The sequence below is a fragment of the Silurus aristotelis genome (genome assembly GCF_946808225.1).
Source record: "Silurus aristotelis genome assembly, chromosome: 6".
NCBI classification, from domain to species: domain Eukaryota; kingdom Metazoa; phylum Chordata; class Actinopteri; order Siluriformes; family Siluridae; genus Silurus; species Silurus aristotelis.
The window spans coordinates 9,696,412-9,712,024 of NC_139579.1; the positions used below are offsets into that span (position 1 = coordinate 9,696,412).

General features: G+C 38.8%; 1 protein-coding gene across 1 annotated transcript; it reads right to left on the reverse strand.

Moving 5' to 3' along the window:
* Positions 1 to 121: 121 nt before the first annotated feature.
* rab5aa (RAB5A, member RAS oncogene family, a) lies at positions 122 to 11,069 on the reverse strand. The gene is made up of 6 exons (XM_083543381.1): positions 10,831 to 11,069; positions 8,028 to 8,239; positions 3,242 to 3,393; positions 2,541 to 2,663; positions 1,329 to 1,422; positions 122 to 1,201 (listed from the first exon to the last, which is right to left on the reverse strand). Exons 2-6 carry the CDS (start codon positions 8,191 to 8,193, stop codon positions 1,089 to 1,091), a joined length of 648 nt encoding a protein of 215 aa, XP_083399507.1. The 5' UTR covers positions 8,194 to 8,239; positions 10,831 to 11,069; the 3' UTR covers positions 122 to 1,088.
* Positions 11,070 to 15,613: the final 4,544 nt, after the last annotated feature.

The following is a 15,613-nucleotide window of genomic DNA, read 5'->3' on the forward strand; positions in this document are numbered from 1 at the left end:
TGATGCGATAACTACTACTACAAGTGTATTAAATACCAAAAGTGTCTGAGTGTCCAAATACTTATCTCCCCTCACTATATGTATGCATGTATGTATTATACCTAACACACACACACACACACACACACACACACACACACACACACACACACACACACACACACACACACACACACACAGGCTGTACTTAGGGCAGATAGCAGATATAGTCACACAAAATTAGTGCAAGGCATGTGTCTTCAAACCAGAGAGACAGTAAAAAGTTCATCATCAGGACATGTGTGCTAAAGAGAGGGGATCATGTGTAAAGCACAGAATATGGGTCAAAATGACCTTGTAGTACCTGGACAACTTTATCCAAACATGCATGCTAGCGGACAGACAGAGGCACTCGCGTGCACACAAAAGATCTGACAGATTAGTGAAGACTGCTCTGTTCAGGCCAAAGAGGTTGTAGCAATATGTCTGGCTGCATGTGAATGTGAAAAACAGGGAGAATATTTTGTTGGTATTAAGAGTTTTCAGGCAGTATCGTCAACATATGTCTGCAGGTGGCTAGATGGACGTAGAGTCAGACGTGACAAAAAAACATGCTAAAAGAAAAGGGAATCAATCGGTCACATACTTTCTGTTTTTCTGCTTGTGCCTCAGAATAATGTTAAAAATATTGATTTGTGTTTAGGCCTATTAGTGAAAGGTGCATGCTTCAAAATACTTTTCTTTTAAACAAAGAAAATAATAATAACAAAGCAATAGAAAACAATAAGATCCTTTTTAACAAATAATTTTAGAGAGTCTTTATCTATCTAAAAAGTGCCACCCTGTTGCCTAGGGATAATGAATGGCATAAAGGTCAATAATATTTTTTTTCAGAGAGTTATGTTTGAGCATAAGCCATAACCATCAGAGAAAAATACAGAAGCAGTGTAGAAAGGTCCAGAGGGACAGAGGAGCTTAGCTTTTGTTTCTGCAGACCACTGAGTTATGCAATGGAACAAAATAGGGCAGGTCATTAGTTACAGCCATAAACAAGTCTGGGGTGGAGGCAAGGCGTTGCGTTAGTTTGGACGAGGGGTGTTTTGCATTAGTTAGCAGCAGTCTCCGTTTCTGGGAGGTGGGGCCGTATCGGTTAATGTCACGGGCTGATTGGCCACATTACCAGCTCCAGGAGCCTGTGGCTCACTCTTCGGCAACCGTTTAGCTTAAACAAAGAGGGAAGAGAAGGAAAGCTGTGCTTATTGAACTGACTAGAAAAACAGCATTATTCAGAGAGAAGTCTATTCTATTAAACACACAGCTGGTTTACAAAGGTAAAAAAAAAGACCTACCAATAGCCATAAAAATTTCATTCACATTCATAGAGGTCTTGGCTGATGTCTCCATGAAAAGCAAACTGTTCTCGTCTGCATAAGACTGGGCTTCCTGAAATAAAACAAACAAAAAAATGAAAATAAATAAACAATCCATTAGAGATGAGTCCACACATCTCTGAAAATACCCAGAAATCTCAAATGGAATCCTCATCCCTGAAATGTATTTTTGAAATACATACACCTGTACACCTGGACATTTATTCCAGTATCCAATCAGGTAATCATGTGGCTGCAGCACAAGTAACAAAATCATGAAAATACAGGTACAGATCACCTTAGAATGAAGAAAAAGTTTAATCCTTATAGAGTGTCTAATAAAATAGCCTAAAGCTAAACTCATTTAAAGGGAAGAAATTATGCTGCATTTCCAATTTATGCTATTATTTAGCCATTATAATTTGACATCTGTTCAACTCTGGGTTCAGAAGACCGTACTGAGGTCCTGAATAAAGGTTTGGAATCAAGAGTTAGGCAGCAGCAAACCCACTTTACCAACACCAAGCTGACTGAACAGCATTGTTTGTAAAGAAGGAAAGTGCTAAGTGAATATAAAGTAAATAAATGCTAATGAAAGAATCTAAACTACTAAGTATTGCATTAAATAAAATAAATATCTTGGGTTTCATTGAAGATCACACATTATTTACCAGGTCTAATATACATTGCTCGGAGCTTCTTTAAAAAGTCATTATTTAAAAGGATTTGAGTTGTGTTAGAGTAAAAAAAAAAATTGGTTAGAAAAATATAGGAAAGTATAACAATAGTGTTTCAAATTATTTAAGAATTTACATAGGCCATAAGTTAATGTAGCCTAGGCAAGAATAATCCACACCTCACCTCTTTTTAATTCATGATGCAGAGGTGAATAACCTCTGTAACTGTATTTTTATCATGGCTACAGTTGTTTATACAGCAACACTGATTAAACACCTGTGTTCACTCTCACCTTCCTTAAAGACAATCAGAATCAAGTATTCAGACTGACTAAGATAAAGTATAGTTCATTTATATGCTGGCTGAAATGTATATTAGTAAAACGTGATCGATATGCACATACTGTATGTCTGTCAGAAAATATGAAAGAACACACACACGCACACACACACACACACGCGCACACACACACACACACACACACACACATTTCTGTAGTGCTTCAACACTCACCTGGATGTCAACAGCTCTCTTATTTGCGAGATCAGCCTTGTTTCCAGACAGAGCAATGACAATATTTGGACTGGCCTGCCGCTGAAGCTCCTTTACCCAGTTCTGTGCTCTCGCAAATGACTCCTTTACAGCAATAAAAAAAAAAGGAAATTAATAATGCATGTGTAAGGCGCTCACGTTGTTTCATATTAAAAATATACAGGCGGTAGGGCGAGAGATAGAGAGATAGATAGAGAGAGAGAGAGAGAGAGAGAGAGAGAGAGAGAGAGAGAGAAAACTGATTTAAATAAATGTTTAAATAGATAACATTTAATTAACAAATATAAGTATGTAAAACCGTATGTTATTCTAAAAACCAATCAGTTTCAAGTAAAATATATAAATAAATGAGATTTTAGCCTCATTTTTAAAGGGTTAGTGTATCTGAACACCATTACCTGTCTAGGGTTAGAGTTAGTGTTAGTCCCAAATTAAATTCTTCATAGGTCTCTTTTCAGAAATTGTTTTTGCATAAACTTTACACCAAAGGCTATCCCTATTCTAGCCTTTTCTCCCTACAGGTGATATGAACACGTTAGTACTAATGACTTTATCTAGCAGGACAGGTTAGCTGAGACATGCAGAGCTGTCAACTGAAAAAGGCCATTTAGGTCTGAATCAGAAAAGGTGCAATAAAACCCTTGACACAACATGTGACTCACTCCGTTAGTGATGTCGTAGACCACTATGGCAGCCTGCGCTCCTCTGTAGTACATAGGGGCCAGACTGTGGTAGCGCTCCTGCCCGGCTGTGTCCCAAATCTCAAACTTCACTGTAGTGTCATCCAGGCACACCGTTTGAGTCAGGAAGGCCGCTGGGACCAGAAATGACCAGAGACGGGGGTTAGCATGGAAATATACTCTTTTAAAATGGATGCAAATCTTAAAAAATTATCCAAATTATAAAATTCTGCCACCCCAAAGCTTTAATATACACAGTGTATGCGTGTGTGTGTGTATATATATATTTATTAGCGGACCAAAATTCCTCCACAGCGCTGTAACAGACTCATTGCAAGTTATCACAAACGCTTGATTGCAGTTGTTGGTGCTAAGGGTCACCCAAATAGTTATTAGGTTTCGGGGGCAAACACTTTTTCACACGGCCATGTACTTTTGGATTTGTTTTTCCTCAATAATAAAAACCTTTATTTAAAAACTGCATGTTGTGTTCACTTGTGTTATCTTTTACTAATATTTAAATTAGTTTGATGATCTGAAACATTAGTTTGACAAACATGCAAAAAATAAGAAACCAGAAAGGGAGAAAACACCTTTTCACACCACTGTATATATACACACACACACACATACACACACACACACACACACACACACACACACACACACACACACACACACACACACACACACACACACACATTTACATATACACATCTGGACGGTTCAGCTGAAATAGTTTGCCATGCCTCTTGTAATAAACTTTCCATAGGTGTTCTTCACTAGTTGGAGATTTTCTTTCTGACATTGCAATCCAGTTCATCCTACAGCAGTTCAATAGGATTTAGGTTCAGTGACTGAGCAGGCCATTCCATGATAAATAAAACTCCAGTCGACTGTTTGCTCTCTAAATAACAGGTACAGATATTGGATGTACGGTATGCTTCAGGTCATTGTCTTGTTGTATAGTGAAGTTGGCTCCAATTGGCCGTAGTCCAGATGGCTTTGTATTATAAAATGGTTATGGCCATGTTAGTTCAGTATTCCTTTCACCCGGAATAAATCTCCAACTTTCCCTGCTCCAAAACAACCCCAAAACATCAAGCTTCCAACTCCATGTTTGACTGGGGGTGTAAAGCAGTCTGGTAACTTCTCTACTGTTCTTCATCTTACAGACACCATAAAAACGTCACATTTAAGTCAATCTTTCCAAATAACTTTCTTCTAGTCACTCATTTTCCAAGTTTTGAGGGGTTTTTTTGCCTTTTACTTTGTTTGTGCAGGACGATCTTTAAGCATAAGGGAGATGTGCAGACCTGCAGTAACTACAGGGGAATTAAGTTGATCAGTCACACCATGAAGTTATGGGAAAGAGTAGTGGAAGCCAGGCTGAGAGAAGAGGTGACCATCTGTGAGCAACAGTATGGTTTCATGCCGAGGAAGAGCACCACAGATGCCTTATTTGCTTTGAGGATGTTGATGGAGAAGTATAGAGAAGGACAGAAGGAATTGCATTGTGGATTTGTGGATTTAGAGAAAGCGTACGACAGGGTGCCGAGAGAGGAGTTGTGGTATTGTATGAGGAAGTCAGGTGTGTCAGAGAAGTATGTGAGGGTGGTGCAGGACATGTATGAGGACAGTGTGACGGCAGTGAAGTGTGGAGTAGGTACGACAGACTGGTTCAGGGTGAAGGTTGGACTGCATCAAGGATCGGCCCTGAGCCCTTTCCTGTTTGCAGTGGTGATGGACAGATTGATGGACGAGGTCAGACAGGAGTCTCCCTGGACTATGATGTTTGCAGATGATATTGTGATTTGTGGTGAGAGTAGAGAGCAGGTTGAGAAGAGCCTGGAGAGGTGGAGATATGCGCTGGAGAGAAGGGGTATGAAAGTCAGTAGGAGTAAGACAGAGTACATGTGTGTGAATGAGAGGGAGGGCAGTGAAGTAATGCGGTTGCAGGGAGAAGAGCTAGAGAAGGTGGAGGAGTTCAGGTACCTGGGGTCAACAGTGCAAAGTAATGGAGAGTGTGTTAGAGAAGTAAAGAAAAGAGTGCAGGCAGGGTGGAGTGGGTGGAGAAGTGTGACAGGAGTGATTTGTGATAGTAGGGTATCTGCAAGAATGAAAGGGAAAGTTTATAGGACTGTGGTGAGACCTGCGATGTTGTATGGATTAGAGACAGTGGCATTGAGTAAAAGACAGGAGGTGGAGCTGGAGGTAGCAGAGCTGAAGATGTTACGGTTTTCGTTGGGAGTGACGAGGATGGACAAGATTAGAAATGAGTTTATTAGAGGGACAGCACATGTAGGATGTTTGGTGACAAGGTGAGGGAGGCGAGATTGAGATGGTTTGGACATGTGCAGAGAAGGGACATGAATTATATTGGTAGAAAAATGCTGAAAATGGAGCCACCAGGTAGGAGGAAAAGAGGAAGGCCAAGGAGGAGGTTCATGGATGTGGTGAGGGAAGACATGCAGGTAGTTGGTGTGAAAGAGGCAGATGTAGAGGACAGGGTGGTATGGAGACGGATGATCCGCTGTGGCGACCCCTAATGGGAGCAGCCGAAAGAAGAAGAAGACTTTGTTTGTGCAGGAACATGCATGTGTCTCAAAAATGATAAAAGTCTAGGAGTTTCTTAACTTTTGACAGACAGTATATATATATATATATATATATATATATATATATATATATATATATATATATATATATATATATATATATATATATATATATATATATATATATATATACAGTGAGGAAAATAAGTATTTGAACACCCTGCTATTTTGAAAGTTCTCCCACTTAGAAATCATGGAGGGGTCTGAAATTGTCATCGTAGGTGCATGTCCACTGTGAGAGACATAATCTAAAAAAAAAAAAAAATCCAGAAATCACAATATATGATTTTAAAACTATTTATTTGTATGAAACAGCTGCAAATAAGTATTTGAACACCTGTCTATCAGCTAGAATTCTGACCCTCAAAGACCTGTTAGTCTGCCTTTAAAATGTCCACCTCCACTACATTTATTATCCTAAATTAGATGCACCTGTTTGAGGTCGTTAGCTGCATAAAGACACCTGTCCACCCCATACAATCAGTAAGAATCCAACTACTAACATGGCCAAGACCAAAGAGCTGTCCAAAGACACTAGAGACAAAATTGTACACCTCCACAAGGCTGGAAAGGGCTACGGGGAAATTGCCAAGCAGTTTGGTGAAAAAAGGTCCACTGTTGGAGCAATCATTAGAAAATGGAAGAATCTAAACATGACTGTTAATCGCCCTCGGACTGGGGCTCCATGCAAGATCTCACCTCGTGGGGTCTCAATAATCCTAAGGAAGGTGAGAAATCAGCCCAGAACTACACGGGAGGAGCTGGTCAATGACCTGAAAAGAGCTGGGACCACCGTTTCCAAGGTTACTGTTGGTAATACATTAAGACGTCATGGTTTGAAATCATGCATGGCACGGAAGGTTCCCCTGCTTAAACCAGCACATGTCCAGGCACGTCTTAAGTTTGCCAATGACCATTTGGATGATCCAGAGGAGTCATGGGAGAAAGTCATGTGGTCAGATGAGACCAAAATAGAACTTTTGGGTCATAATTCCACTAAACGTGTTTGGAGGAAGAAGAATGATGAGTACCATCCCAAGAACACTATCCCTACTGTGAAGGGGGGTGGTAGCATCATGCTTTGGGGGTGTTTTTCTGCACATGGGACAGGGCGACTGCACTGTATTAAGAAGAGGATGACCGGGGCCATGTATTGCGAGATTTTGGGGAACAACCTCCTTCCCTCAGTTAGAGCATTGAAGATGGGTCGAGGCTCGTTCTTCCAACATGACAATGACCTGAAGCACACAGCCAGGATAACCAAGGAGTGGCTCTGTAAGAAGCATATCAATGTTCTGGCATTAGGTCTCCAGACCTAAACCCAATAGAGAATCTTTGGAGGAAGCTCAAACTCAGCGACAGGCCAGAAACCTGACTGATCTAGAGAAGATCTGTGTGGAGGAGTGGGCCAAAATCCCTCCTGCAGTGTGTGCAAACCTGGTGAAAAACTACAGGAAACGTTTGACCTCTGTAATTGCAAACAAAGGCTACTGTACCAAATATTAACATTGACTTTCTCAGGTGTTCAAATACTTATTTGCAGCTGTATCATACAAATAAATAGTAAAAAAAAATCATACATTGTGATTTCTGGATTTTTTTTTTAGATTATGTCTCTCACAGTGGACATGCACCTACAATGACAATTTCAGACCCCTCCATGATTTCTAAGTGGGAGAACTTGCAAAATAGCAGTGTGTTCAAATACGTATTTTCCTCACTGTATATATATATATATATATATATATATATATATATATATAACATATATATATAACATATATATATATAACATATATATATATGTATATATATATATATATATATATATATATATATATATATATATATATATATATATATATATATATATAGGAGAGTAAAAAAGATCCTGAGAATGTGTGTTGTATTATATGATGGCCACTTTACCACTGCTGCTTATGGCAACCATTTGGTGTTTTTGTCCTGTACCTTTTATATATATATATATATATATATATATATATATATATATATATATATATATATATATATATATATATATATATTTATTTTTTATTTTATTTTTTTCAAATAATGGTAAGGATACCATTGCACCATGCACCATAGGTGGCACCATAGCACCATAGGACATATGGGGTATCACTTACCTCCTATAGTGCTCTCCTGAAACTCATGGAACTGGCCCTTGACAAAACGCAGTACGAGACTCGACTTGCCAACAGCAGACTCTCCCAGCAAAACTAGTTTAAACTGGCAGATCTTGTTGCCGGCATTGGCCCCGTTGGGCCTAGTCGCTGCTCCCCGATTGGCCATGACAGATGTCGATTTCCCCTTCTCCTTCCGGTGCACTCACACTGCACTATTCAAGGAAGATTTAGAGAAATGAGAATGAGAGTATTTCATGTAAACCAAGAGTCTAGATGTTTTTGAAATAACCTCCAAAAATGAAGCAAAGGGCATTAAAATGGTGTAACACCCACCTAGCAGCGTATTACTTATAACCCAATTATAACCATGGTCACTTACCAGCATTAACAAATTACTGACAAAGCTGAAGTAAAAATAATGATCCGTTATCTTTAGTTCATATATGTGCAGTATATCAGATCTAAACACCTGCTGCTCTAAATTCTACACAGATAAAGTAACAATAATGTAGTAAAGCGCTCAAAAATTACAATTGTATAACCTTTTTATTTCTGTAAAGCTGCTTTGGGACCATTGTTAACAACGCTATGAATAAATAGTTATTAAAGAAATTCTGTGTGTGTGTGTGTGTGTGTGTGTGTGTGTGTGTGTGTGTGTGTGTACGTCTGTACAATGTCTAACAAAGCTGTTGGTCTTAACTCTTTGTGATATTTTTCTCATTTTAACATTTTCTTCTCCAGTTAAATTTAAATGTATCTTGTACACTCAAGAATGATCCATGTAGCTCAGTGAGATTACTGGGAAAAGTTTACAATAGCTGTGTCACTCTGTATGAAACTGGGACTGTATGTTACTAGTAAAGGCATATACAGATACGTATGTAGGTATAAGGCGGCACATTCATTTAGAACGCTGGTTAAACTGACCACAACTATCTGTGGGATCAACGGTTTAAATGCACATCTTCCTTCCAGCCAATCAGAGTTCAGTATTTAGGCAAATACTTATATTTAGCAAATAATGCAGGTTTTATTTTCATACGTATAACAAAATAGTTGAGTTTGGGTATGAGTTTGGCAAAGGATGGTGACATTTTAAGCACTTATACAACCCATCTTTTAAACATGGAAGTGAAAATACAACATGAGAAGATGAACAAACAAAAGAAACAACATTTTAATATTACCACGAATATACTTTGCTACATCTGTCTGTCCTGTTTTATCTATTGACATTATCCTTTTTTACAAGAAATTAACAAAAATATACTAGAAAAAAGAAAAAGAAACTCTGAAACTAAAAATGATTATTTCTGGGGCAAAAATGTAACACAGTCTTCAAATAAACAGCATTTTTTTCTAACAGCATGGTATATGAATGTGCTGCCTGAGTTTTCCTTTATATTTTGAAAGTGTAAAGGTAGATTAGTGAAAAGGAAACAGTTAGAGAAGAATACTGTTTATTTCAAGAATTTATATATTTTAGCCATAGACTTTATTGGTTTCAGTTTCACAGTTTTCTCTCCTTGTATATTTTTTGCTTGTTTACTATAAGAGTGTTATAGTCAATAATTTTTAGATATTTATAGTCAATCATATAATTCCATACAAGGTGCATTATTAAACATCCATGTTGAGACGCCCAGGAATCCACAGAAATTACTGTCACTCAGATCTATAGAAAACCTTCCCCCATTCTCCTGCATGTTTAGTTTGCTTCGTAAATAAGATATAATTAGGCTACAGCCATGGTATCAACATCATACAGGATATAATCTGACACACCTGTTTAACAGGTTGCTCAATAACACGTTTTGCATTTTAAAGAGTGTTAAATGTTCTACAGAAGATACGTGTGTACTGTAATGCATCAGAAAGTTTACAGCAAAGAAAGTGTAGTCATGATAGTTTTTGACCGTCTATTGCACCGAAATATCAGATGTCTACAAATGTCTGTTTGCTATAATTTGATCATTTGTTCCAGGGAAAACTGGTAGGCTTTACATTTCCTTCTGGTGATGCCCACATCTGACAGAATGGTGCAAAAAACTAAAAACATCCAGTGAGGCATCAGCTCATGTTATTGATGAAAGAAATCAGAGAAAAATGACTGAACTAGTTTGAGCTCCCAGGAAGGACAGAATAACTTAAATTAACTACTCTTCACAACTGTGGTGAGCAGAAAAGCATCTCAGGACACTGAACCTTTATGCACCTGAATTAGAACTGGCTTCGTCTCCTGCCAGCCGAGAAGAAATCTGAGGAATCTGACTGAACACACACTGCAGAGGCTTTGAGGAAGAAGAATAAGCCTTTTCATGTCGCCGACATGAACCTCAGCACAGTCAAATATTTATCATTATCAAGTTCCTGTTTTGCTTTTCCCCAAATGATCTGAAGGCCACCATAGTTCAACACAACCCCCTGAGAACTTAATGCACAAACCAAACAGCTCTACCGCTCCACAGTACCCAAACCCACCCTGGACATCTGGAGCAATCTAAAGAAATAGTAAATGCTATGAAATCAACATGAACATAAAAACCCAGTTAGATAGTAGGCTCAAATTTACTGTCCTGCCTGCTATTTGCATTAGAGTAAATAAAGACAAGTTATTTTCGCTTTAACAACATTTCACACTTGTACATGTAGTGTGGCTTTTCTCCTAAAAGCAGAATCACTGCACTTGGCCTGTTATTTACTGTCGCTAAACAGGCTAGCAGGCTAAACCTGACCCACTGAATTGCGACACACCAAATGACCACCGCATCGAACACTGTCATGCTTCGCTGTCATCTTTTACCTGGATGTCAGGCGACAGGTTGAGGACACCTGGGGGTTGTCGGGATAACTGAGCGCTTCCTTATATTACACAAATTTCACTAACCAAGAACACGTCCCTTGTTCGTTCGTTATTTCGTTCGTTCTCTCTCTCTCTCTCTCTCTCTCTCTCTCTCTCTCTCTCTCCCTCTCCACTTCCCTTTCAGAACCAAAACACAAACAGGCTCTTCCGCCCCTCTTTGCCACGTCAGGTGGCAAGTCTGTCTGTGGTTGGTTAGCCGATCTGCGCATGCATCTGTCGCACGATCGGCGACGCCTGGTTATCTTGCGTCGCGCATGCGCAAAAAGTTGCTATTCTAGATAGATCCAACTTTTTCATTTCGTTCATTTTATTCGTTCTAGTGGTGGACGAAGTACACAAACCATATAGTGAAGCACTAGGTAAAGTATTACTTCAGTAAAAGTACAAAAAAAATTGCCTTTAAATGTACTTAAATATTCAAAGTGGTATTGTTTATTATAGCTATAACGTTCCTATTATTATTTTTTATCACAAGACTATTCAACTGAGTTTATATGAAAAGACTCTAATGTTACTCTTAACACACCAATCTATTGATAGAATGATATTAATGAGTCTAACACTAATTGATATCTGTTAAAATTGTCATGAGCCCAAAATCTTCTTTTCAACTACTTAAAAAAAAAATCGCACAAATAAGGCCACAGGTTTTGTGGCAAGTTCTAAGCACGTGCTCTTCCCTGACTAGTGACTTGCTATGTGCTTGACAAGTTTTTATCCACTCATAAATAAAAAGATACGACTAACCCATTAGGGTTGCACAAGCCAGTGCACACTTAGTGCCGGTCCCAAGCCTGGATAAATGGGAAGGGTTACATTAGGAAGTGTAAATCCAGTGTAAAACTCCAGTGTAAAAACTTGGCAAAAAACTTGGCAAATTAAATATGGGGATGGTGGTAGATTTTGCTAAAAGGATGGAAATGCCAGTGAACACTTATTTTAAGAAGAAGGAGGAGCATAGGGTGACGTATAAGAGTGGAGGAACACAAGTGGACTATGTTCTATGTCGGAGATGCAACCTTAAGGAGATGGGAGACTGTAAGGTATTGGCAGGGGACAGTCTGGCAGGGGACAGGTGAGAGTGAGGACTGAAAGAAGAATAGAAAACTGAAGGAGGAAGACTGTAGTGTGAGATTCAGGGAAGAGGTCAGACAGGGGCTCGGTGGTGGTGAAGAGGTGCTGGATGATTGAGCAACTACTGCAGAAGTGATAAGGGAGACAGCTAGAAAGGTACTTGGTGTGACATCTGGAAATAGAAAGGAAGACAAAGAGAAACAGAATTGGGATCGACAGAGTAATGAGAAAAGTACGCAGGAGTACATGACGAGCCGGCAGCAGGTAAAGAGGGATGTGGCGAAAGCCAAGGAAAAGGCATATGAGGAGCTGTATGAGAAGTTGGACACTAAGGAAGGAGAAAAGGATTTGTAGCGATTGGCCAGGCAGAGGGACCGAGCTGGGAAGGATGTGCTGCAAGTTAGAGCAATAAAGGATGGAGGTGGAAATGTGTTGACTAGTGAGGAAAGTGTGTTGAGAAGATAGAGGGAGTATTTTAAGCAGCTAATGAACGAGGTAAATGAGAGAGAAAGAAGGTTGAATGGTGTGGAGACGGTGAAGCATGAAGTGGATAGGATTAGTAAGGAGGAAGTGAGAGCAGATATTAAGAGGATGAAGAGTGGAAAGTCGATAGGACCAGATGACATCCAGGTAGAAGCATGGAGATGTTTAGGAGAGATGGCAGTGGAGTTTTTAACAAGATTGTTTAACAGGCGAGAGGATGCCTGAGGAATGGAGAAGTACCGATCTGTGTGTTGCTGGGACCGATCTTTACGAATAAGGGAGATGTGCAGACCTGCAGTAACTACAGGGCAATAAATTTAATCAATCAGACCATTAAGTTATGGGAAAAAGTAGTGGAAGCCAGGCTGAGAGAAGAGGTGACCATCTGTGATCAACAGTATGGTTTGGCGACAGCCCCAAAACATCACTGCTCTAGAGGAGATCTGCATGGAGGAAAACCACCAGCAACAGTGAAAAAATCTCTAATTTTAATCTCTGTCATTGCCAACAAAGGGTATATAACAAAGTATTTAGATGAACTTTTGTTATTGACCAAATACTTATTTACCACCATAATTTGCAAATAGATTCTTCAAAAATCAGACAATGTGATTTTCGGGATTTTCTTTTTCTCATTTTGTCTCCCATAGTTGAAGTGTACCTATGATGAAAATTACAGGCCTCTCTCATCTTTTTAAGTGGGAGAACTTGCACAATTGGTGGCTGACTAAATACCTTTTTGCCCCACTGTATGTGAGGGTGGTGCAGGACATATGTGGGTATGTGGACAGTGTGACAGCAGTAAAATGTGCAGTAGGAAAGACAGCCTGGTTCAAGGAGGAAGTTGGACTGCATCAAGGATCTCTCTCTCTCTCTCTCTCTCTCTCTCTCTCTCTCTCTCTCTCTCTCTCTCTCTCTCTCTCTCTCTCTTTCTATCTCTCTCTCTCTCTCTCTCTCTCTCTCTCTCTCTCTCTCTCTCTATATATATATATATATATATATATATATATATATATATATATATATATATATATATATATATATATATATATATATATACCAATTTTGAACATTTTCACCTAGCCATTTTTTTATCCTATACTGCATGAATTATTTAATTTAAATAATAGTAAAACACATCAGAACATTTTATGATTATTATTTACTGAGTTAATAAGTAATAAGAAATAAAAACATAGTTACTAATTTAAAAAAGAATGGTGTTCTGGGGAAGTGGGTAGTGTGCAATGTTGGAAAGTGTCATATTGTTTTTTCTCATAAAACACCTTTTACAGGAAAAGGATTATGCTTTGTTTATATTACCTTGTAAAATGTATTCATTTCTATGAATGACCAAGCCAGTGGTGACTGTGGCAAGGAAAAACCCATAACTTATTGTTACTTATAAAATTCGACTTATTATAATGTCCTTTTTTTTATTACAATGTGATTAAACACAATTCTCTTCATGATTGTGATTTATTCTCCATCACTATTGCATCTTATGGTAAAATTTGATAAAGACTGTAAAATATTTTTGATCGTGTGGATAATAGATGGGAGCTTATTGGTTAAGGCATTGGTCTTTGGATCCAAAGGTCGTAAATTTAAATCCCAGAAACAACAAGCTGCCACTCCTTGGCCCTGAAGCAAGGCCCTTGACCCCATCGCTGCCTGGTTGTATGAATGAGTTCAATGTAAGTCGCTCTGAAAAAGGGCATCTGCCAAATGCCATAAATGATATGATGTGGGTATGCTTATATTGGCTACTCTATAAGGCTACTTGTTGTTGTCCTGCCTTTAGGTAAATATTTTGTGGGATAGAAGCCCCTTCTGTGGGATAGAAACCAGGGGGCTTCTATCCAACAAAATCTTTACCTAAAGGAAGGGTAGCTTTGATGACATTTAAACATTCTACAATAAATTATACAATAAATACAAGGGGTGCCATTGAAGTTCATCAGAACCCCAGTGACCCAAATAGACCATGTTATGAGAAGCCCAGTCTAACAGTCCTATTCACTAAAAGCAGTGTTTCAATACACTGGAAGGCAAAGATTTATTTGCTGGAACCCAAAGCCTCTCTGCAATATTAATTGCAGTCAATGCTGAAGTAGACAAGGTCACTATCTGCACTTCATCTTTTGACCAGTATATGGCACTAGTGCACGCTCTGCTAAAAAGCTTTGGGAAATAATATGATTAACATTTTTAGAATAGTTAGTGTCTAATAATTTTTTTTAAATCTTATTAAATTAATTGTGCATTTTAAACAAGTGTTTTTAATTTAATGCACTTTACATTCTATCCAGCACTCAGTTATATAGAAGTACTTAAAGAAATTTAAAAGCTTTTTCTAAATAACCAGCTCATTTTTGATTCACCTGTCTGTTCCTCTCAAAGCCTCAAAGCTGGACATCAACTGATCTGCAGTCCTTATTCACAGCTAAAACACTTTCACTAGCTGTTAACATCAGTTAGCATTTCCCCCCTGCAGCGGCTGATTGAATGTTTTTGGTGATAAATTGTTTTGGTGTATTGGTTAATTGTTTTACACTATATGTTAAGGATGTGCATCTCATTAACTGAGGCTGTGATTCACATCTCGATGTAGGATGGCTCTATCCTCAGCATTCTTCTACCGATATACCCCATGTCCCTCCTCTGCACATGTCCAAACCATCTCAAACGGGCCTCTCTCCCCTTGTCTTCAAAACATCCTACATGCGCGGTCCCTCTAATAAACTTGTTTCTATTCCTGTCCATCCTCATCACTCCCAATAAAAAACTTAAAATCATAACCAATGATAAAAGACATTAAAGATACATATAAAGCAGCTACCGATGCGATGCAATACAATTCACCCATTATGATGCAATTCAATTCAATAAATTTATATTTGTATAGCTCTTTTAACAATGTACAGTGTCTCAAAGCAGCTTTACACTGATAATGCTCAGTCCTCAAAAGCCCTTGTGTTGCTCCGTAATTTCATGGATCCCCGGGCCATTGATGTGAAACCATCCCCAGATGCACAGAGTGGCCTTCAATCGAAGAGAACCTCATCCAGAGGCAGGCTGGGACAAAGCAGGCAGATCCGAAAAGAGGTGAGGGACAGGAACAGTGGTCACTGGTACCTCAGGAGCATGTTTAACTCGACTATGA

Excerpts from the sequence above, each read along its gene's own strand:
- rab5aa (XM_083543381.1), bottom strand. The coding sequence starts at position 8,193 with ATGGCCAATCGGGGAGCAGCGACTAGGCCCAACGGGGCCAATGCCGGC. Across the intron at positions 3,394-8,027 it reads TCAGGAGAGCACTATAGGAG|CGGCCTTCCTGACTCAAACG; the intron begins GTAAGTGATACC and ends TTCTGGTCCCAG. Across the intron at positions 1,423-2,540 it reads AGAGAGCTGTTGACATCCAG|GAAGCCCAGTCTTATGCAGA; the intron begins GTGAGTGTTGAA and ends GTTTTATTTCAG.